At 47.8% G+C, this 24,437-nt stretch overlaps 1 protein-coding gene across 1 annotated transcript in view; it reads right to left on the reverse strand.

Annotated features, from left to right (window-relative positions):
- The window catches only part of ADGRB1 (adhesion G protein-coupled receptor B1), a 206,502-nt gene that overhangs the window by 148,959 nt on the left and 33,106 nt on the right, over positions 1-24,437 (reverse strand). Inside the window, exons 2-3 of the mRNA XM_067290107.1 lie at positions 12,849-13,007; positions 4,538-4,645 (exon numbers count right to left, since the gene is read on the reverse strand). Coding sequence (XP_067146208.1) covers positions 4,538-4,645; positions 12,849-13,007 — 267 coding nt within the window. The remainder of the gene's footprint in view (positions 1-4,537; positions 4,646-12,848; positions 13,008-24,437) is intronic.

The following is a 24,437-nucleotide window of genomic DNA, read 5'->3' on the forward strand; positions in this document are numbered from 1 at the left end:
ATCTGCTTTGGATGGTTCCAGCCATTCAGAGAGTTGATAGTTAAAAATAATCCTGCTAGTAGGAGGCAGGTGGAACTACATATCAAAGCAGACAATATGTACAGGCCTGTTAAAGCGGGAAAGCTTAGAGGAAGACCTGTCCTTGGTGTAAGGCAGATCAGGCTTTAATTCTTTCATCTACCTTTTACCTGGCTGCTGTTCCAACTGACAGAATATGGCTGGACCCAGTAAGAGATGGAGGTAAGGATGAGTCTTTCCCCATCTCACCTATGCTGTTGCAAACGTTATCGTGAGCTCCTCTTTTCGCCGTATGGCTTCACTCTAACAAGATCAGGAGTCAAGCGAAATGCATTCCCCTTGCAGTCTGCACGCTGCCTGCCTCCCTCACTGCCTCTTTAGGGGGATGGACATTGGACATAACTGATTGTGTTCATTAAGCCAAAGTTGTTCAATACTGCTTCATTCCATGTCAGATTAATCTACCCGACTGGCTCCAGTTAGGCAAACGTTATTGAACACTGGTCTTTCTCTGGGATCCGTAGGAGACAGCGCATGTTTTGAGGCCTTGAGGCTTCAAGGAAGCATCTCTCCCATATCCTCTTTCCCAAGTACTGGATTTCCTGGTATATAGAGATCTAGATTTCCACGGTAATTAGACTCCCTTTCCAATAAATGCTGGTACTCAGCTGGCTCTGTTAGATAGGCAGTCCTGTGACACTAGGAGTTCACTACTGGCAAGCTACCTTTTTGGTACCACCATTTCAGCAGGTGCCATCTAGGATGGCCCAGACTCCAGAAGATCCCTCTTTGGCCCACAGAGCCCAACCTTCCCAGCTGCCTACCCTGCCTAGACCCCACACAGATGATGACTTTGCACTGCTTAGAGAACCATGCCCAAACTCCTCCATCAACCTTGCAGCAACCTCCCCACTGCTCCACCCAGCAGCACCACATCCCTCAGTGGCAGAGGGCTGGCATTTTTCAGCTGGTCTCCAGTCCCGCTGTGGCAGCACTGTCCTGGTTTCATCGTCTCACATGTCATCCTGCTTTTTCCTCTTCGGTGCCTAGTTAAAGGCTGCCAGTCTGTACCCAGAAGTATTTCTGATAGACCGGAGAGGGGACAGAGGAAGCCTGCAGAGATGTAGTGGTTTCTCCCATCAGTGACTCATGGCTTGGAAAACCTGCCATCCCACCACCTCCCCACTCAGGCTTGACTGCGGTTTTGCAAGATCCTTCTCCAGACAAGAATTACTGTGTCATTAGATGAATGAATGGTCACTTTGACCCAAATTCCACCTCTTCTGTCTCTTTCCCCTTCTTTATTTTTTGGCCTTTGCCGTTTCACAGTATCAATAAAGGCAAATCTCCTCAATTATCATTGCACCAGTCTCCAGTTTTTAAATCCAGAGTGTAATTTATTTATCAAGTACTGGTTATTTCTTTTGGTTTGGTATAGTTTCAAACTAAGCAGTTTATCTCAGTCAGCTGGGGTACTATGTCCAGTCAAGTCTCAACGCTTGCAGAAGAAATACAACTAAGTTTCAAACCATGCCAGACCTAGTCCTGAGGGGCTGTCAGAACCTCTTGGCATCAGGCCTACAAGCTGCTTTGTTCCCCACCCAAAAAAAGTAGAATATCACCCCTTTCCAAAAGTGTTCATGAGCAGAATTTCTGCATGCCTGTGAGCCAGACACAGTTGATGTGAATCACTGGTTGCAATGCCTTCTGATGATTTATCCCAGGAATGGATCTCAGCTTTGCTTATCAATATAAGGGCAAGAATCTGCCATGCTCATCCATCCTGACAGCCCTCTAGTATGGCTCAGCACGCAGGCCCTTGCCATACAACCAGACCTGGAAGAAATGCAAAACCACCATATGGGCTTCATCCCCGAGGGGACATGAGGGGCCTTGCACTGTCCTCCATCATAACTGTTGCCTGAGACTTATCTCTGAAGCACCACCCTTTGATGTGTCCTGTGGTGCTCCAGGCTAGCGTGGAGATCAGCAAGGTGCCAACTAGCGCCTGGAAGGAGTTAGCAGGGAGAAGGCCCCCTCGCTTTGCGTGGGAAGGTGGCCCTTTGCAGAGCTGCACGGCCAAGTCTCCTGCTCCCACAGGGCCAGCTGTAGCACCTCTTCTGGAGCCCAGGGACACTTCTGCAGCTACAGCGGGCATGGCAGGTGCCTCGGGAGGAGACACGCTGGGCATCACTCCACTGGGAAGTAGCAGTGCAATCCAGGATCCTTTCCAGCACCTGGCCAGCCCTGACAGTAACTGATCTGGCCTTACAGAAAACTCAGCCGGCTGCAGAGTCCCTGTCAGTGCCTGCAGCTTCTCTGTGACACTTCCTCTCTCAGCATTAATGGAGCGACACATTGCTGTCATTCCTCCGCCAGAAGCCCCTTTTTCTGGCACCTCTTGTCAATCCGACATTTCGCCACGTGCTGCCTCTTCTTCGTTCACATCCTGCCTTTGGCAAAGGCCTCCTGGAAGCAGTGTGTGGGCTGAGCTGGGAGCACCAGTGCCAGGGACCTGCTGGGTTGGATCTCACTCTTGTGCTATTGCTGGGGAGGGGGGACACACTGCCAGCCAGCAGCATCACAGCTGAGAGCACAACTGTGCCAGAGCCCACAGGCCAACAGGACCTGGACACCAGGGCTAAAAAGGGCTGGCAAGAGTAAACACTGGCCTTCAGCTGGGCAGGGCCATCCCCTCACCCTGGTCCCCGTAGCTGGCATTTTTCATATTTTTCCAGGTACTGAGAGGATGTGAAATGGCATAGACCCTACGAGCTGTGTTGATTTGTTCCATGGCAAGGCTTGGGTTTTGTATCGGTCTGCCCAGCTAGAGACTCCCTCCAAATCCATCTCTGGGCTGTACCCTCTGCCTGGTCTTAACTTTACATCTCCTCTGTCCTGCTTTCCTTAACGATCTGGCTGCAGTTGCTGCTCCTGGGATAGCGACAGAAGCGTGGCAAGCTCGTGGCAGGACAATGCGCTTCTTCCCAGGGGTGTCTCACAGTCCCCACTGCACTCAGGGACATCATGACCCAAGGCAGCTACTGTACAGCAGGGACTATGACAGCAGAGATTTAATAGAGATGTCGCTGAGCACAGATGCAGAATCCAGCTGCATGGCAGGAGGAAATACCAAGCCATAAACCTGATGGCTGGGCTACAGGCTGGAGCACTAGGAAAGCACCTGAGACCAGGCAGAGCAACAACACTGGGGAACGTCATGAGACCTTCCTTTTCTTCCACTCCTTTGGACACACAGACTCTTAGAGAGTGAGCCAAGCTTCACCAGGTTGCAACAGTGCAACAACCAGCCCTCCACCGGAGCTCTTTGCCAGCGGTCAGTGCTGGCACAGGCAGCAGCGCTGCTCCCACCCGAGGTCCGTGTCCATCTCCGCAAGACAAGGCTCCCGAGGGCTCATGAACAAGAGCTCTGCCCCTCCCTGCACCCGCAGCTCTGGCCTGTTCATTCTCTCCTTGGCCAGAGTCAGTGAAAGGTAGGGAGGAAATTCAGATGATGCCCTGCTGCCTGGTGAAAGCCGCAACCCCATCCATTGATGGATCCCTCCCAGAGCCCTGTGCTACAGTGCTGTCTTGTAACGCTGGTCGCTGCTGCAAACTGGCAGAGTCCTGCTGGTTCTGATGGAGCACAGCTGATTTACACCAGAATATGAACCCCTCTCCCTTATAATCTGTGCTGCAGCTCTGGCTCTTTTAATCACCCTTCTGAAGCCTTTCTAGAGCACAGACTGTTTGTAAAGCTGCTAGACAACTGTTTTAACCTGCAGCTTGCTTTACCTAGGAGCATGATGTGTTGAGCTCCTGCCATGAAAGGCAGCAGTAAAAAAAAAAAAGCACAAAACCTCTCCAGATTGGTCTGGGCGTATGTCCAGGTCCAGTTCATTGCTGTCTTCCCAGATCACACTCTCTAATACTACTAAATCTTATTCCCCTCCTGTTGCAGGAGGGTCCTGCTGCAGAGCCTGTCAGACACGAATCCCTGCACAGCACTGAAGATCCAGTGACAGAGGAAAATGTCCTGCTCTCTTCCCATCACACCCTGCACATCTCCTTCTGTGGTCAATGGAAAGGTATGACATGAACATCAGAAAAAAAAGGCTATATCACAGTCAAGTCAGCTTTGGCTTAATGAACCATGGCTGTTTAGATAGTTCAGACAAAGCAGTGACTTAGAAGTAGGCAGGGTGATGAGAAGCAATCTGCGAGAAGCGTGGTCTGGTTAGGGCATAGTGTCTATCTCTTTTTGCCTTCTCTGGCTAACGGCAACAACACAAAACCCTTATCAGTGCAATGGGATGGGATCGAACTGGGGGATGACCATTTGCTCATTGTCTGACTTACTGGCAGGGTATGCCCATGCTAACCTGGGAGGAAAAGAGTTGGTTAGCTGTGTCATTGAAACAGCAAAGCAAGTCAATGCAGTCAGCCCAGCACAGCCGGGACACTCAGTTACCAGGTAGAGTGCCAGCTCCAGAGGCTGTTGTGGTAGGTCAGAGCTTACCTATTTGAGGTGCAGGGTACCCGTAGTGCTGCAGTTCGTCAGTGTCCTCTCGCTTTCTGTTATCTGTGGACCTCAGCGATTGGCTTCTGGAATTATAGCGTCCATTGGCTATGGCAAGGTAATGGGTCATGTAAATACACCTTGGTTCACTCTGCAAGATCTTTCACTACAAAGGTTACATTTGTATAAACAACAGCAACCTGCGACGTTTGGTTCACACGACCACCTGCCTTCCAGCCCAACACCCCTGACCACCAGCCTTCCCTGGGGCTTTCGCACCGAGCCAGCCTGCAAGACTCGGTCTGGCTGGCGGTTCAACCCTTGGTTTCAGTGAGACATGGGACCATGCAGAATCGGATCCCTATGCCTGATTTAGTCAGATGCAATGAATTTCCAGTGTGTCCATACCCTTTGCTAGGAAGCCTCCGGTGAGATTGGGCAGCCTTAGGAACTTGTGGAGGGTTTAGCCTTTTCAGGTACGCTGACAGTGAATCCCACCATCCCTGGCAGTGTTTTGAGATCTGTGGTGAAGAGTGGCGTTGTTTTTTTGTGTGTAAAACTCTGCCTTGCAAAGTGTATCTACTTAGCAATGCTCTGCAGAGCATCCAGAAAATGCTGAGTGAAGCAGGCATGTGAGGGGACATGATTGGAAAAGGAAAGGGATGGCTGAAAAGATTGTCTCCTTCCCAAACCCTACCCTACCACCAGGAAAGAGGAGGGATGAAGGCTTGGTATCAGCAAAGTGACTGCTGGGCCAACAGAGCTAAGACTGAACACCTTTGCAACTCTGGTGAACAAGCAAAGCTCCTGATCCTAGTGTCCAGCGATCAGTGAAACTCTCCTGCTGAAGACCATGGTGTCGAGACCACTGCAAAGTGAGAAAATTTAACTCCCGATGGACAGCACGCATCCCTGTTCCTTCGAAACCAGTAGTAAACAGACAAGCAACCAAGCATTAGCAGCTGAATCCCACTCACGAGGGCTGCCCTCTGCACGTCAGGAGAGCGCAGCTGACTCCATCAGAGTCGTGCAGCATAGCAGAGAGCAGAGCTGAGCTCTAGTAATCTGCGATCTGGCAACCGGTTTGTTTCCAAACAGCAGGTACCAGACAGAGGATCTTTTTTCCCCGAGGAGGTAAAACAGTCAGACATCTTTTCAAGAAGTACAAACTGCAAAGAGATGAAATGGTGACAAATTCGATCTTGGAACCTTGGGAAAATTAGTAAAGGTTAATGAAGCTTCAATGTGGTGGCAGGAGTCCTTATTGCCATCCAAAAAGGGAAAGCAGAGGAGGGAGAGGAATGATTCAGAGAGTCCCTGCCAGGAGCCAGACTTTACATTCTGCAGCTTGGTTCGTGGACGAGGCCCATCTAGGCTGTGAAACTGTGAAGCAAATTCCCCATTACCTTAGTCCCAAAACAGGGCCTAGGGGCTGGTCATGCTGACGGCTCCAAACCTTCGCAGCACAGACTGGTTGCAGGCTGCTGGCTGGAGGACACGGCGTGGGACAGTCACCTGCCTGCCCTCATCGAGGGCAGGTTTCCATTTGTCTGGACATCAGGACTACAAATATCCTAATACTTGCATACATCTATGTTCTATGTTTTTTTTTCCCCCCAGGTTCTTTACTGAAATAGAAACAGCCAAATCTTAAGTTTTTAATACCTGCAAAGCCCTGGAACCTTCCTATGTGAGATTTAGTTTATGAAAAAGCAACCTCCAAGTATTTTTCCAATATCCTGTGTACAGAGTTCACTTAGGGGACAGCTTTAATTAGATCCACACTCTGAGGTACTAGATGCATCTCAAACCCTGATCCGTTCCCACCATCCCTCCAGCCATTGCTGGAAATAGCCCATATTTTGATCTGCTCTGATTTCAGTCCTTTTGTTAAAAGGGTCAAATCCCTGAAAACCCACAAAAAAAAAAATTCCAGGCTGCTGTAAATCCCAAAGGCTCCCCAGAGACTCATATTATCCGGGAGGAGAAATGGGGCAGGCAGGAAGGTGCAGATGTGGCATTTGAATGGATTTGTCGGCTGCTCGGAGCAGGGAAGGTGATAGGAAAACCTGGGACTGAATATATCAGCAGCACCTGGTGAGCATCAATGGGTGGATGGTTGGACAGAGAGGCAGGAGGCAGGACAGAAGGAAGGAGAGAAGATAGAAAAGAGAAAGGATCGAAGTAAAAATTTTAAATGCAGTCAGTTTCCCTCATCTCCAATTTTTCTGGAAGCACCTAAAGACATTTCCCTGGTCTGAAGGGCTGCCACTCTCGAGCGCTTCCCGGTCACCCGGGAGCTCTGCAGCTGAAAGCCACCACAGTGCAGGACACAAGGAGCAGCATTTAACTGCCCGCTGGGGGATTTTCCAAAGAAACGGTGTTAGTGGCTTGCAGAAACAGCTCCCGCGGCACGTCCGTTCTGTGCCTGCACAGGAGACAAGTGGCCGCTGCCACCGGAGCAGGGGGTATTGCCAGGGTGGCTTAGCACCCACGTTGGCACCCCAAAGCCTTTCCCTCTGTCGCGGTCGGTTTGCTCCTCACAAGGGAGCGTTTTTGCGCTGCTCAATCGCGTTGCCCAGCCAGCGCTATGAGGCAAATCCCCCGACACGGCCCCTTGTGCCACCTCAGGATGAAACCACCCCGGCCCTCCTCCTGCCACTTAGTTGTACTCGGTGTCTCCTAATAGCTGATCCTGGTCTCGGATGTGCTGCATCATTTCCCTCGCTCCCCGGCAGATGTGACAGGCCCGCGCTGTTATTGCTCATCCTAATTAAAGGCGATCAGGTCTAGCAGCTGAACGCCTCACCCTGTTGCCTTGCCCCAAGCCTTCCCCAGCAGGGACTGGCTCCAGGCCCGTGCCAGTGTTGCTCTGCTGCAGTAGGCACGGTTTCCAGCCCTTGAAAAAGGTGTTGCGGAGAAGCAGGTCAGGCCCCATTTAACACGGAGCCTGGCACAGATTTAATTTGAATAGTTAATAAGAATAAATATGTGAAAATCATCCCTGAATGAATGAAGCAGGGAGAAACCACATCGCTTATGCATGAGACGAAATCAGTGCAAGCAAAGCTCTGTAGTGGGTTTATGCCCCAGGACTTTATGGGATGCGCGCTGCATGATGAAGGCAGTAGGGAACTGGCTGGATTTCAGCAGCTCGCTTCCCACAGTGGGGTCAGCAGAGAGGAGCAATGCCAGCATCAAAGGAAGACCTAGGCATGATTTGCAACCCAGCCGTATAAATAACCTGGGATGGCACATGGGAGAAATACCCAACACTTAAGAGAAGCTAGCAGGAGAGCTAGAGAAATAATGCTCCTGGAGGGAACCCAGAGAAGTTTCAATCACAAGCAGGAGGCAAGCAATTGGGATTTTAGAAAAAACACACCTAAGACAAAGATGGGAAGGATAATCATGCAATGCTGATATTATTGGGAAGAGGAAGCTGGTGACCAACGCTTCTGATGAGAGCATGTAACTCATCAGACAGCCCCTTCCAGCACAGCCAAGGGAAAAACATCTAATGCAGAGATTTTGTGATGTTCTGGGCTAAGTCTCTAATGTTCAAGCATGTCTCCCAAAGCCACACACTCTTCCCTCTATATTGATCCCCCAAACAGGAGGGACAAAGAAAACAGCAGTCTGAGCCAGACCGTGAAAATTATTCAAGGGACCTCAGAGAGGAAGAAGGGATGGAGCAGAGCAAAGAGTGAAAAGACATTACTAAAAAAAAAAAAATGGGGGGGGTAAATATATCTCCAGTGCAGTAAAACCAAAGGAGAAGCTGTGGGCTATGGAGTTTCTGGGGCATCTAGCAACTGCTAATTGTGTAAAACTGGGAAGGGCAGAATCACTAACACCTCCTAACAACCGTGTATTCAGGACGTGCTCTACTGCCAGTATAGAAGGGGTCATCCTGGAAACCACCGGGTACATGGCAACTGCACCAACTAAGGAAATGGCCCAGAGACTTTCAGTTTGAACATTGGAGACTTGTGAAAATGTCAATGTGAGACCCGGGACTCCCAGATAAGAAATGTCCAAAGTAGCATTAAAAGGGGGGAACATGGTGACGTCACTCCGAGCAGCAGCAGACAGTTACATATAGGACAAGATGCTGTTCCAGCTTGCAACAGTATCTAGCCTTGCCTTCGGGGAATGAAGATGCTCTCACACACAGACACACGCACACCCAGGATATTTCAGCTCTGTTTGTGGTTGCAGCAAAAGGGCTATTTTTAATACAGTTCAGGGGCAGCAGAAAACAACACTAAGTTGCAGCCTTTTCAGTGTCATGTGGAACATGCATTTCTTCACACTACTAATGTTTATTCAGCTGAAAGGCCGGATCCTGATCCCATTCCCATGCTGGAAATCCGGCAGGGTTGATGGGACCACACTGGTTTCACACTGCAACACCTGAAGGCAGGATGTGGCCTTCCATCTCCCAGATGAGGGGAGATGTGTTTGCCTGATCTGCATATTCATAAATGTCAGAGATGGTTTTGCATTGCCTTTGCCAGATGGGATGGCAGGATTTCAGCTGGCTCCTCTGCTGATTTCATTCCCCAGGAATCAATGCAGGCTGCCTACATCTCTGATTGTTCTTGCATCTCTTCGGCACTGCTGAATTCCAGCATTGGGGTCAGACCCGTGACATCCCCGCTCTGACTTGGACATTGTCCTGCCGTGTCGCCCATCCAGCTTCCCCTCCAGGGCCCTCCGCGTGCCAGTTTGTCAGCAATCACAGCTTTTAGCACCGCACAGCCAAGCGGGGCCACTGGAGCACTGCGGTTGCCCCTTCGAGCCAAAGGGGGTGGGCCCAGATAGCTGCTCTGCAAGCACTTTTCATCATGCTTAGGTTGGCTTTTTTTTTTTTCTTTTCCCTATTTTTTTTCTTCTCTCTATACAATAGCAGCTTCTGGCCAAATCCAACAGATGGAGGAAATCTCCCCTGTCTGTACCGGAGAGGAAGATATCACTGGGTTCTCTGCCTCTAGCAAGGAATAATCAGAGTTATAACAAACACTGAATGTTGTCTTTCAGATTAGCTCTCTTGAGCCGAATGCCTGCCATGAAAAATGACTCCTCTGCTCAAGCAGGGCTGTTGTTCCCAGACAAAGTTCCATTTCCAGTTTGGGATGAGCCTTCGTTCCAGTTTTCTTTTGTGTTTTAAGGCTTCAGGTTTTTCCTACGGAAATAGTTTCCCTGGCTCGTGCGTCCTTGGGCTTGGGTGGGCATCCCTGGGGAAATTTAGCTGAGAGGCATAGAGGATGGTCATCAAGCAGGAGACCCCGTTGCAGCACGTTCAGACTCAGCCTTGGCAGCCACGTGTGGCTACATGTGTATTTGTGACCTTGCTACAAGCAGTCACATCTCCTGGAAAGGCCAAAACCCACCATGCCCACTGCTACGTGGCAGGACATGCTAAAGGTCCACCTGGAGCAGCTCTGGAAGAGGAAGGATGGCAGCAGGAGGACAAGAAAGGTTAGATCCCTCTAGCATCGTTTTCCATGGCTGGGCCAAATAAAACAACCAAATGAAACTTTCACATATTCTCTGCAAGCATCCATCTGAGTAGCTCCAGGGAGTTGAGTGGGAACATCCCAGTTTGTTCCCACTGAGAACCCATCCCATATGAGACTAAGCCTTCTCCCTGTCTCAGGAGATCTGAATAAAGAGATAAAACACCCTGCCTAATCAGCCATCAGTTTGAGACACTCAGGCAGAAGCTAGCAAGGAGAAGCTAAAGTAAAGAGATGTCTTTGCCCTTGTTTTGAAGGTGACGGTGGTGATTTCTGTCTTATTCTAACCTAACTTGCTTGGCCAGCAACTCAGACCTCAAGCTGTGCAATAGGCAAGTAACTGCTCACATCTTCCCTCGAATGCTTTCCAGCTTGCCAGCATTAAAGCATCACAGTGGGCCTTAGGGGTTTGTCTAAAAAGAGGCATTTGAGAAAATTAATCAGAATTAACTTATTTTATGTATTTTAAAGGGATAAATCAATTTGTGCTGCCTCACTGTGAATGTACTCTCTTTCCAAACTAGGGTCTTCCAATGAGCTCAAGATCCTTTCTCCCCCAGTAAGCTCAGCCAGACTAACCCCACTTTAATTTGGAGCAGCGGTTGTCTGTGTAATAGAAGGAAGACAGGAACACAAGTGAAATTGTTTATTGAATCACAGTCCCTGGGGCACAACCAGACTTTTCCGCACTCAGGGTCAGCTTTTCTGAGTGTTGCACTCCAGAAAAGAAAAGTGAGTAAATAGCAATTCGTCTGTCACTGCTTTGCTCCGTGCAATGAACGGAGCTGGAAGCACAACCCAGACTTCCAGCCTCCCTAGATAAACATAGTCCTTCCTCACCCATCCTTGCAACAGAAACCTCAGGAGAGCTGGCATGAAGATGTGCAAAGTTTTTCCCCCAGAGAGAGTAACCCCATGGGTCGGTGCAGGCTGGGTGGCAGCCCCACTGGAGAGGACTGGGATGATGAAGAGGATGCCAGGCTGAATACAACCCAAGAAGGCACTCTCACTGCAAACCAAACAAGCTGCATACAGGAACATGTTGAGAGGAGCATAACCAGAAGATCAAGGCAAGGTACTGTGCCTCTTGTTCAGTGCTGGTGAGGCTGTACCTGGAAAACCCTGTCCAACCTCGGGCACCTCAGCTCAAGAGGGATGTGAAGGAATTGAAGCAGGTCCCATGGAGGGTTATGAAGATGGTCAAGCCCTGGGACAGATGTCCTGGGAAGAGAGTCTGGAGTTTGCTGTGTCCCACCACCTCATTTATCCAGCATGGGAGGGAGCAGGGAACTCTAAGGAGGTTTTCTGCCTGTTGTCCCATATGCTCCCATGTCCCAAGAACAGCTGCACAGTCCCCTCTGCTTGCCACCAGTGCTGTCTCCACCTTCTTCTCCCTGCAGATCACATCCACAGAAGTGCCCATGAAGACCGGTATGGACTGTTCTCTAGGAGACAGCTCCATGCAGGTGCCTTCATGTCCTACGGCTGGACCCTCCTTTCAGATCAAGAGACTTCCAGGTCCCTGCCCACACATGGATGCACTCATACACTCATGGTCCCAAGCCACAGCTGCGCTGAGGCTCCAAAGTTACCAGCAAGTGTGGGAGATACCAGTTAAATTTCCGTAGTGTGGGCGAACCTCGGTAGGAAATTAGCAACTGTGAGTCAAGAAGATGAAATTCAATATACTAGAAAGTTTAATTTAAAAAACGCCTAATTGCAACAAGATTTAAATTTATGGAAGTGGTAAAAAATGCATGAAATCATTTTAGCCCTTATTAGAAGAATTCATTTGCGTCCCTCTATTTGAACTTCCCCTTTTATCAGGAGACACTTCCCTGCCTTTGAAGACAGTTGAACTTTCCCCAGTTATTTGCCTAGTTGGAGGAATTATTCAAACATCCTTCACTGCAAATTTGAAGTAAAAAGAAGAGCATAATTATAATCAGCCATTCGCCTGCGTTTGCTGGGCTGGGATTCTTCTGCTGTTGTTTTTCTCCATCCCCCGCTCTACTTGGCTACCGTGAAAAAAGTGTTGGAAATGGAAGTGCTGCGGGTCATAAGCTTGACGCATTAATATCTCCCTGCTGACTGGCATTGACAATCTGTCCCCTGCCCTCTGGAGAAGAGGACCTGGAAAGAGGCTGTATTTCAGGAGGAGAGCAAAGCCTCTGCCAAAGACTTTGCCTCTCCGAGGCCCTGTGTTTTGTCCGGAGCTGTTTAACAGCCAGATCTGGCTGCACATCTTACTGCTGTAGGCTGCAGTTTTGTAGAAGAAGGGGAAGCAACATTGCACTTGACTGGGAAGGTGAACTAAGCCAGAAAGAGACATAAGCATCAAGAGTAGCATCTCTCCTAACTGCATGCTTTATTTATCAGGAAGAGGCTCGAGAGGTCAGCAGTTAAAGAAATGCCTTTAAGGGATATATTTTGCCATTGGTGATAGGTTTTGCAGCAGAGTTTGAATACCTGATGTAGGCATTGCTGTAAATGAACCCCCCGTCTGTGGAGGAAAGCTCTGAATCTGCATACGTGCGTGTTGCAACGCGTGTGTCAGCATGTGTGTGTGTGTGCGAGACCGCAAGACAGGCAGGGATGGACCACACACAACCGGTGTCGCACGCTCCCCGGGGCTCACGACCGCAGGCTGCCCCTCAGACACAGCCTTTCGGCAGCTTAGCTGTGCCTCTGAAGCCCCCTTCGTTATTTACGGTGCCGCGGCTGCAGAGGCGGGCTCTGCCCGAGGTCAAACTGCTCGCGCACGTGCAAGAGAACATGCCTCCACTTACTATTGCACGCTTTCCTATTGCACAGTCTTCCTTCCTCCAGGACTCCCTCGCAGGCAAGGCCTTCGTTGGGAAGGGGCTTGCAGGTGCGCATGCGGGTCTGCAGGCCTCCCCCGCAGTCCTTGGTGCAGTCGCCCCAAGCCGACCAAGGTTTCCAGCCACCTGAGCAAAATCCAGAAAAGCCCCGTCAGCCGCGGTGTCACGGGAGAGGAGAGGGACCCCCACACAGGAAGCAGAGGCAACGCCGGTCCTACAGACCTTGTGATACACCCGCTGCCATGCCCCAAAAATGGGATACCTTTGAATGTAGTAGGGTTAAACATCACAGGTGAGCCTGGAGGGTCGAGATATGGGAGGAGAAGGAACAGCGTTGCCTTTTCATTGACTTCTCCTCAACAATTCCAGTGTCTAGCACTTCCACTCTGCCTTCCTGAAAACCCTGCCCCATTACTAACTCATCCAAGTCTTGCTTACTTGCTGTGTCAGGGAGTTTCCCTCCTCGAAGAAGACCCTCTCCCTGTTTTGTGGCCTGTTGGCCCCTAACCCACAGAATACACTTGCAAAAACCACCTCAAGAAAAGACACGCATTCAGGATCAGCAAGGTTGTGTCTCCTCCCTCTCCCCCCAGGTAATCGAATGTGCCCGTTTGCAGACAACACAGGGGAGCTGGGAAGTGGTTGGGGTCTTACCACCCACTCCCCTCTTGACCCCAAAATGGCCCTCCTTTTCCCCATATTGCACGTACTCCAATGCCACCAGCCACGGAGAGTCACTGCTCCCCTGGACAACTTTGGTGAAGGAGGGAGTCAATATCCCCTTCAAACACCCACAAGGCTCTAATCTAGGAGCAACAGGTTCATAAATTCCTTTCTGACTCCTTTTTCTGGGTGTACTCAGTGCTGCTGTCAGTGACACACAGCTTTTCCCCTCGTGCCACCGGCTATGACACTGCAAGCTGGTGGAGCCAGCAGGCTCCTTGCTCCTGGGATAGTCCTACCACTTGCAGAAGGGAAATGTTGAGCCTCAGCAGCCTTTTCCACCTGCCACCCTGCCAGGCTTCTGCCAAGAACCACTGGCCTCTGTGGGACATCCATAAAAGTCGAAGGCAGAATCGACTGCTAAGATCATCTGAACATGACCTGCCTAACATGGGCCAAAGCCTTGCAGCAGGGCACCTACAGGCTGGGTTTTGTGTTTTAAAAGGATGGCAGGGGATCATCCAGGCCCTTCAAGTGATGGATAATCTCTCACATCCCTCACTGATCAGTTCACTCCTCCTCTGCCATATTCAGCAAGCCAAAATCTGCTGTATCAAACACGCCTGCCTCTAACAGCTGGTAACTGCTTCTACTCCATCGCTTGCCCACTGCAAGGAAAGGAGCAGGAGTGGCCCTTCATCCCAGAGGTGGCTGCTCTCAGATGGCTGTCTTACCTGCTCTTCCTTCCCCAGTTGCCCAAAAATACCCTTGAATATGCTTCAGGTATGCATATCTTGCAATATGCAAGAGATGCAGCGGTGTGCCATGGTCAGGCACAAATAAAGACAATGAGTTAATGACACTTTTTTTTTTTTTTAGAAGAGGAAACATTGGGAGAAAGTCATATGCTGCTTTTTAAAATAAAATAAAATAAAATAAAATAAAACCCTCTTCATTTTCTAGCCCAGAGCCAGAGGCATCAGAGGTGCACATGCCTTCATTTCAGCTGGCCCAGCCTCCTTTTATTGCTATTTATGGGGCAATGGAGATCATAGCTCCCCTCTGAACTGCAGGATCCTCTGCTCTCTGCACACCTGAGACGGGAGACCAGCGTTTCTGGGAAAAAAGTGAATCCTCAATAGCTCAACTATGCACCAGATCAGAACATGGGTGTTTGCCAGGACCCCCTTGCACAGGAATGGGCTCACTCAGTGCCCCAGTGTAAGACCATGTGGGGCCGAGAACTGATTCACTGCCTCAATCCTGAAGCCTGAAATAATTCCCCTTCCCACTTTGTCTGTGCTTTGGGCAGCCCTCGGGGAAGGGCTCACTTGGTCCCTGGTCTAGTAGACCTCAGTGATGGTCATACCAGGTTTTCTTTCTCCCAGTTTCACATGTTCAGTGCTTTCCCCCTGCCTTGTGCAATGACATCCTTCTACACCCTTTTTTACTCTTCTCAAGCCCATGCAGGGACTGATGTGTTCCTCATAAACCGTTACTCACACATGGGTGAGTATGTGAGTGAGAATATTTCATCCTCCTCATCTTTGCACCGTGAGATTCTGCTCCCACTTCTCCAGTCATGGCATCACACATGCTCCCACTACATCCATAGCACGCGTAGACCAGGCCCTCCAGTCTAGACTGGAGCAGGCTCACTCTCTCCTCAGTTTCAGTGAACTCCCCCATATTGTGCTATTCCTACAGAGAAGGATGAGTTGTCCTCATCAGATCCTTACATCTCCGCTTTGACTTTTATCATGAATTGTTTCATTTCATGGTTTGCTCCGCAGCTCCATGGAGTCCAGGAGCATCTTTCCACTGACTTGGGTGGACTTTAAAAGACTTCCTCCTGCCACATGCAAACAGGGACCCTGCACTATTGCCAGCCTAGCTGTGCTCCGAGCTTTCACTCTCAAGACAGAGACAGAGTGAGAATAAACATACGTTCAGAATCAGGCACGCTACTGAATGCAGTGGAAGGTGCTTAGATACTTAATAACGAGAATAACCTGGGAAACAAGAGAGAGCAAGGTGGAAACATGTGTTGGCAAACATCACAGCAAGGTGGTCTGAGATCCTGGCAGTGACGGGGTGGATGGGGCTGTTATAGGCACAGAATAAATGTTTGACCTTGAAGAGCAGTCCTTCCCTTGAAAGTCACTTTATCCGCTGATTCCTTTTCTAAACGGCATGCAGAAACATTTAGGTTTGTCTCTCCTGTCCCCTGATGGGAGACGGGTTGTGTTTCAGTCACAAGAAAGGGCACTGGCACAAGGGCAGGTATCCTGATGTCTTGCTTGAGCTGATCAATAGAATATCTGTAACCAGATACATTTAAAAGCTAACACACTCTTTGTGCTTTTAACGATGACTTTCTTTACTTCCTCTCTTTTGGTCCCTTGTTGATTAGGAGTGAGCTTGGGGAATGCAGAAGGTAGCTCTGCACAAACTGTGGCTAGGCTTGTGACTAATATGTCTGGGATGCTTTTCTTTTTCACTCTTAAAGCAAAAAGCATAATTGCTCCGGTGTATTAAAAGGTAATGTTATATACTATTGTTAAGCAAAATAGTTATCCAAACTGACAGCCTATCATGGGGTCGTCAGTTTAAGGATGGTTATTCAAACAGGTGTGCATTTCATGATGTAATCTATTATGATAACTTTACAACCATAAGAATACATAGAAAGAAAGAAAGGCTGGGCTCAATGTTCCTGCTTACTCTAATTAATTAATAGACATTCCCCAGGCTCACCCCAGGAACTGATGGGGGGATAGTGTAGGTTCCAGTCTTTGACTTCTCCATACTTTGTTCATCACCAGCTAAAGGAGAAACAGTCAATATGAGATAAAAAACACGCGATCTCAAACCCTTAACCAGAGTCAGATTTCTTTATGAGTTGAGGACAGATAACTTCCTTCCTCTCCTTATTCCTCAGCTTCCATCCCATTTGTGAGTGTTAAAGAGAAGCTCGAGTGGAAGTACCAGAACACTTATTAAATCAGCACAGGCATTTATAGTCAAGACAAAGGAATTCCCCACTTTATGGCATAGTCCTTTTTTATTATCAGGTTGTCTCATGGTCCTGACAAATGAAATATCGCATGTTATTTATCCTCTTTATTGGCCTTCAGATAAACCTTTAGAAATTTCCCTCCTTTTCCTGGGTCTAGTCATTTGGTGTTTCAAATGATTTGTCTTTTTTAGTGGTGCTGTAAACAATTGTTTAAAGGCCTATTATATAAAGTTATACCCATCCCACCTTTGAAGGGGGGGGGGGGGAAGGCTGTGCCATGAGTTATACACTCAGCTTTTCTGCCCATTCCACAGAAGCATCTGGCTGCTGGAAAGGTATAACCAGATAACTGCAAGTGAAAGAGCTGACGTGGCTGTGGAGCAGCTGAGCTGCGCTAACGGGCTACACAAATGCTTTTAGCCCACTGTAGATGCCACAGAGGAGACAAGGGTGGGATTTTGTCACTGCGGTGGCTGGAGACATGCCCCATTGCTCAGCTCAGCGGTGGTGACTAATAGGGCTGCAGCCGGGTGGACGGAGCCTCACGACTCCACGTCTTCCAGGAAATGTGCATCCCCACCTGGTTGCCCCACAACTTCACCGCTTTGTGGTGTTCATTTATTTCAGACATGTGCTTGGAAGAGGTCCCTGATGCTGGGAAGTGAGTAACAAAGGTGAAAAGCAGTGCAGAATCCCCCTGAAATCAATGGGACCCTTTGCAGATAGTCACCTTTGCGCCTTTCATCAGCTCTCAACCAACAGCTGCGCCCCACTGATTGATGAGGGTTGAGTTGTCATCTTTCCTTAATCCAGATGTGATGAGTCTCCTACAACTGTTTTATGAAGGATTTTACTTTTCAAAGGTGAAAGTCACATACCTCACCTATTCCCACTTAGCAAAGTTTGGCTCAGCTGCAGCCTTACAGACCTTTTTGCTCTTTATTTCCTTTAACTTGAGTAGCTGTGGCTCGTGCCTCTGGCTCTGGAAGTTCCCATCACAACCAGCAGTTATCACCTCAATAATGTAGCAGGGTTTGGCTTTTATATTTGAGAGCAGTCCTAGCCCCTCGCGTGAGTTTTGTGAAGCCAACTATTTCAAGCAAAGCTGCTGCTCATGGGACTTTTCTCAGTGCTGTGGAGGCTGTCATTCAGGGAGGCCTTTAATCCAGTTTCTAAAGAGCTTTTTGATCGTTCTCAGTCGGTTCTTATCATGATCACGTACTAAAACAAATTACTTTTCATGCTAGGCTGACCCAATGCATTCTAATTCTACACGATTAAATGGAGAAACTTTCAAGATGGTCAGACTCAACTTTCAAGCTCATATTTGGCATTTCTTGTTCAGAATCTTAAGTGGAGATGCAAAAAGAACAGGTCTTTCCTACTACAAATTAAAAGAGAGAGCTCCACTTAAGCTCCTCATCCAAACACCCTTGATCTTTGGGAAGATTTGCATCCCGATCCGGAGTTTATCTTTGCAGCTGACAGCTGCAATGTGTCTCAGATGCCAGTCAGTCAGTCATGCCTTTTAATTTAACAGCAATGCCTTAAATTAGATGCTAGTGACAACAGCAAAAAAACTAAAGAATCAACACAAAACAATCAATAGACTACAGCAAAAGGGTCTTTGCTGACACACTACATCCCATCTCCGATTTTGTTTTTTGGATTTAGCCTCCCACTGACCCCAGCTGCAGACACTTCTGGTTGGAAGCTCTCTCTCAAACTCAGTAGGCTGGGACATCTTGTGTTTGAAAAAAACATGCTGAGATGACATAAAGCCATCACAGTTCTGTACGCTACGTCAGGAAATATTTATAGTGGACCTATCACTTCAGAATCATCAGCGGTTCTCAGCTGCACAAAAAAAAATGCTATCATTTCTTAAGCAAACAGGGAGGAAGGATGCTAAGGGGAGATTAAGCGTGAGATTGTCTTACATCATCCAAAATGTACATGTCTTATTTAAACTTGTTATCCCATGGGTAAAGAGAGAGATGTTCCAGAGGTAGCACCTCCTTTCTTCCTGTGCTGAAAAAGAGCAAGGCCAAAAGGGAGTATTACAAAATCAGCCTTGTCTTACACAAAGCAATGATCTTTCCCCAGAGATCCACACATTTAGTTTATTTCTTCTGTGGAAGCAAGCAAAAGTCTTTCAGGAAGATTTCACTTCCTGGTGCCCCATGTGGTAAAGAGCCTATAGCAGCACAAGTGAGTTGTTCCAGTGATTCATTCTCATTCCTTTTAATGTATGTGCAGCCAGGATCAGGCTGTTCATGCTGTGTGTGTGTGTTTACGTCTAACAAACACTATGTTAACAACAGTTTTTCCTGCAGCTTAAGGGAAAGGGCCCAGGTTGCACCCAGAGCACACAACTGTGCTGCTTTTGCTGTGTAGATGCAGCCAGTTGTTGAATGTGGCAAGTTATAACCGTGAACTACAAAAAAGGCAAGAAAGATGATCAAAAGTATGTAACAGCTTCAGTGCAAGGAACAAGTGCATGAATTAAGACTCTCCTCCATGGAAAGCAGATGGAGCAGTGGAGGGAGAATGATAAAGATGTGATATAAGTTAATTAGTGGCCCAGAAAAGGCAACCAAGCAACAACTGTTCACTGTCTTATCCAATATAGGAATTGAGGGGCATCAAATGAAATAAGCGGGAGGCAGGTGCAAAACCAATAAAGGACGTAATTCTCCACACAGAGCACTGTTGAGCTGCATGATGATTTGCCACAGCATGTAAAAAGTGTCAAAATTTATATGAATACAAAAAACAGCTGGGGAAATGCATAAAAGAGAAACCCACCAAGTGCTTCCAAACAGCAACTCTTGCTCAGAAAGTTGCTGGGCTGAAAATTGCTGAAGGCTGGAAGGATTCTGTGGGCAATTGTCACCTTACGGTTGTCCTGTTCTGATATCTTCCCTAGGCAGCTACCACCATTAAGAGGATATTGAGCCAAGAGACCCCTGATCTGGCCAGCAGGATCATTTTGGGTGTTCTCCCAGTTGGTCTACCTTTTCCTGCCCTAATTTTATCACTATGACCGCCTTTCATGGATGTATGCTCAGAGCACAGACAGCTCAAGGTCAGACCAGTATTTCCAACCACCATTCAAGAAGATGCTCAGATCATTTTTGGGTACACAAAAAAGTGGTGTGATTTTCAAAGCTGCTGAGTGGCCAAAGCTGCCACCGATTTCCGTAATATTCGCAAATGCTCACTGTCTCTGCAAATGAAGGTAGCAAGGCCCAGTTCAGAGAAACACTTGGGACCAACTTGAGTCTACCCCTGCTCTGCAAATCACTTAAGAAGGATGGAAACGAGGTCACGTTGCTTAGCTTTCAAGGAAACCCAGCATAAAGCTATGCTTACTGCATGAATCCCTGCAAATGAAATGCCAGGGATAAAGAGGGATTATATGTGAGGCTGTGGAAATAATGGGGGAGGTGGGTGGGGAAATGAGAAAGGGAATATTTAGTCTGGAGCAGGAGATCAAATAAGACTGTGGCAGAATCTTCCCCTAAGAAAGCCGTAGAGGCCTCATCACTTAACTTCTTTCAAAGCAGAGCAGACAAAACATCAGAGAAGAAGCTTGTAAAGAAAAATCCACCAGGCACCACTGGGGAGGGCTGAAATGCTTTCCCACCCTGAACCTCTCTGATACTGTATAAATCACATCTGAGCTGATTTCACACACAATTTGCTTCTTCAAGTTATTGCGGACTTTGCGCAGAGGGGACCTATTAACATAGACACACACATGCCTCCGTACGGTGATAAATACATAAACACATTAAAATATAACTGTGTAGCCCAAGTTGCTGGAAACCTTTCCTGATATGGATGTCACTATTATTGTCATTAAAATTTGGTCAAAAAGGAAATCAAAGAAAAACACTTGTGAAATTTTCTTTCATTTTCCATCTGCCCTGGCCTGACATGCCTTAGTTTCCCCAAAGTTGTTTTTATCCGTCTGTATAAAGCACTTTCAGAACCCTGAATAAAACCAGAAATGCAATGACATGTTATAACACTCAGAGCTTTGAAAGCCCCATGCAATTTCAGCTCGTCTCCTGAATATTATTTCTAGCTGAAGGATTTCTATGGTCCCCAAAACTGCAGTATTTCAATCCTCCAAGAGCTCCAACATATTTCTGCTCACAAGAGCCTGGCAAGACAGGGCTGTGCTACTAATGCCACTGCAAGGATGAGTGCAGGGCAGACTAGAAAAGCAAAAAGACTTGGCTGTAGCCTCACGGGGAGTGTGTTATACAGCACAGATGGGAGTTAAATTTTCTTAACTTCTTGAGTTAAACATCTTACAGGAGGACACAGAACAAACCAGCCAGGAGGAGAACCCAGGAGTCCAGGTATCTCCTGCTCAGGGAAGTTTTGCCAAGGAGACACAGCTTTGCGGGCACTATTTGTAGCTCGCAGCATGCCCGGCTCCACTGACAGCTTCCAAGACTGAGCCACAACCATTAACTCCGGTGCAAAGCTGAGGCAGCTGCCTTGGCAGTTATTAAACCAAATATTTAATGACGTTTTGATGCATGCAGTCAAACCCTCTTCACACAAAGATGTCAGTAATAAGGGTTTTGCCTGGAAGGGGAACGAGGGCAGCTGAAAAACCACATGAAAGCGCTCGGTGTGTGTGCACCTCTGAGGAAGGCTGGCGAACAAGCAAGCTGTCAGCAGGCATTTCTCCCTTCGGTGTCCTCTCCCTCGTGGAGCTGTCGCTTACATTCATCCTGCAGTGGGAAGATGCTAATTCCAGCCGCCTTGCTGGGCAGAGGCTGCCTCCACCAGCTCGTCCTTTGACACATCGTTAGTGGGTTTTCTTTTGAAGGAGGGAGCAGGCTCTGGGCTTCGCTCTGTGTGTATTTTTTTACTCTTATTAAGTCCCCGTGTTAACAGAGGGATGGGCAGAACCGTTAAGTCATGACTTTGGCAAGGTGAGAGCAAAACTCTGGATGAGCCAGAAGTATGGTTAAATCCAGATGTGTGTCCAAGCAGTTAGGAGGTAGAGCAGAGAAGAGCCTGTCTGGAAGCCAAAGTTGAGGGCCAATAATGACTTCAGACCAAGGCAACTCAGGAAGCCACGTTGCTGAGAAGAGATACCCAGTAACTAATACAGCCTTCTGGAGAGACAGTGTTCAAAGTGAAGTGCTTGGGACCAGAAATTGCACTGTACCAGTGAGCATCCGAGCCCTTCATTGGGTCCCTAGTGTTGTATCGGACCGGTCAGCTTTAAAAACCTACAGTTGGATGGCTTGGGGTAAGATGGCTGGGCTAAGAGGTTGGTCAAAACTAAAATTGCGGTGTGTTATATTGCCCAGACGCTTCCACTGCAGTCAGCAGCAGCATTATAAATTAATGTCTGGGACCGGCCTGAGAGCGGCAGGATCCAGTCCCATCTTTGACAAAATGACTGGAGAAAGCAACACTGAGCCATGTCTATACTTGCAGCATCCAGGGTGAGTGATGGGACCAACATACCAGGAGAGGCCATGAATCTGAGGAACGGGTCTGTCTTTCACCCTGCTTTGCCAGAACAACAGAAAAACAGAACAAAATAGGCAGTGAAATGCGGCCTCTCCCTCCTTTATTCTACTCCTCTTTTTGTCAGGACGGTGGGGTCCCTGATTATATTGCCTGGGATCTCTGTACAGCACCGTATTGCAAACATGGCATCACCTGTAATCAGGCCAGTCTGGATGGGCGTTTTCCCAGTACGTTCTCATGTGCAGCATTAGGCATTTGTGAACGTACTCTGCAGGGGGGGGGGAAGAAACTTTCCACTCCAAAAACTGCCACTGCTGGCACCTTGGTGGGAATGGATTTCCCTCCTGGATGTGCTGAAACCTTTGAAGACGTTCAGACTCCATAGGATGGAAGCAATTAGATTCAAATGAAGCTGTGAAGTTTCTACTGGATGCAGCCTTGGGCTGCACAGAGGTTGCCCTGTGTTTGTACATGGCTAGTTAAGTATTGGCAGCAATAAAGGATGTTATCACAGGTTAGAGGCACTGTGTAGCCTCTAACAGTGCCAATTTTTTCTCTGTATGCAAGCATGACTTGAAGAGAAATGCAAGTTTTCACCTCTTCACAGATCCCTGAAGGCCATACTAGGCTACTGAGCTTTGTTATGAACCTCTGAAACACCCCACTGCTAGTCACTTCCTACAAAAAGTCTCCGTCTTCCCTGGGATACCCATTGCAATGGTAGGAGGTCAGGTCCTTGGCATCAAAAATCTTGAGGTTACCCAGGAAATCTTTCATTCTCTGGTCGTCTCAGGGTCTCCCTGCTCCATCTGATGATGAGCAGTCAGTCTTTCCATTCTGGCTGTTGTCAGTTGGTGCTCTTCTGTCCATTAACTTAGTGCTTTTGGATGCTTTAATTAATTAAATTATTTGGGGAATGGAGAAGCGCGGATTTTTGAATCTGGGGTACCAGCATATCCACTTTGGGAATTTTGGCTTCCAATGAGTAAAGAAGATTAATTTATGTTACAAATGTTGTCAGTGCCAATGGTTTTATCAGTGTGCCCTGTGGACAACTGGGACCAACACGTACAGTCCAAAGAGAAGGCAGATAGATGTTGAAACCATTGGACATATTCAAATGAAAAACTTCCACTACCTTGTTTCGTGATAGCGGAAGGGGCCAGCAGCAGCAGTTCTGTACATATGATAATAATTACCATGTGGTATCTAGCAAGCCTTAACATCAAGAGAAAAAAATCAGTATTATTAATCTTGATCAATATTATAATTAAGAGATTAATATTGATATTTTGCCATTGGTATTAAGGCATGCTAGATATATGAGTCTTCAGCACCATTGCTGGTGTTCTGAAGTTGAAGCCCTATAAAACAGACTGCAGGCCAAGCAATATACTTACAGATCCTTTAGAGACACTGGATTAAAATGATTAAAGCAACTGTCAGCCTGATTCATAAACAACTATTCTCAGAGCCACCACTTGCTGTATCAATGGTGAAAGTGACTACTTGCACACTCCTAAAATGTCCCTTCAAAGTCCCAGGGTGACATAAGGTAATGCAACTCTATGTGGTCCTACAGACACACTGGGCGTGTGGTCTCATCCTGTGTTTTTGTCCTCATAACTAAAGAGGAGTTGACCTCTTGTTCTTCACAAAACTGTGATGCAGGATGGTCCCTGTGGCCATGTTACCTTGCTACAGGTGAGCTTTCCTTCTGATTTCTCCTGTTACAACAGCTAAAGACAAGCCCTTTCTCTAGTGAACGTTTGAAGTGTCTTCTTGAGCATTTTCTTATCCCAGGGTGTACGGAGATGGACCCCTGATACCCATCGTCTGCAGCCAATGGAGATCAGTGTTTGTCCTGTCTAAAATTGTTCTTTCCTGCAGACAAATCTGACATGAAACCCCCTTGGCCTGGGAGAGGCCCTGCTCAAGAAAAGAAAGGCACAGTGTCGAGAGAGAGTGACAATATTGTCAGTCAGGGTACTAATTATATCAACACAGATGCTGAGAAGATGCTAGGGAGGCTCAGCATTTACCCAGACATTTGTAAATGATTTTTCTGTTACTCATATTTGCCATTTATATTCCAGCAGTGTTAAGAGGCCTTGAGTAAGATGAGAGCCATTCTGGGACTGACACTCTATGGACAAAGCGGTCACAGACAGTCCTTGATGCTAAGAGCTTGCATTAGGCAGTGCCTAAAGGCTGTAGTGATTGGTAATACAGCACGAGAAAAATGAACGTGTACAGAGAGTGAAGAGGAGAAGAGTGGATATGCTGACAGATATGCAGAGATTCAGACTATTTTACAAGTTATTGACCTTGCCTAAATGCTAATCATCATGTGCCTTAGCTATTTT

This window comes from Apteryx mantelli, chromosome 2 (genome assembly GCF_036417845.1).
Source record: "Apteryx mantelli isolate bAptMan1 chromosome 2, bAptMan1.hap1, whole genome shotgun sequence".
Lineage (NCBI taxonomy): Eukaryota > Metazoa > Chordata > Aves > Apterygiformes > Apterygidae > Apteryx > Apteryx mantelli.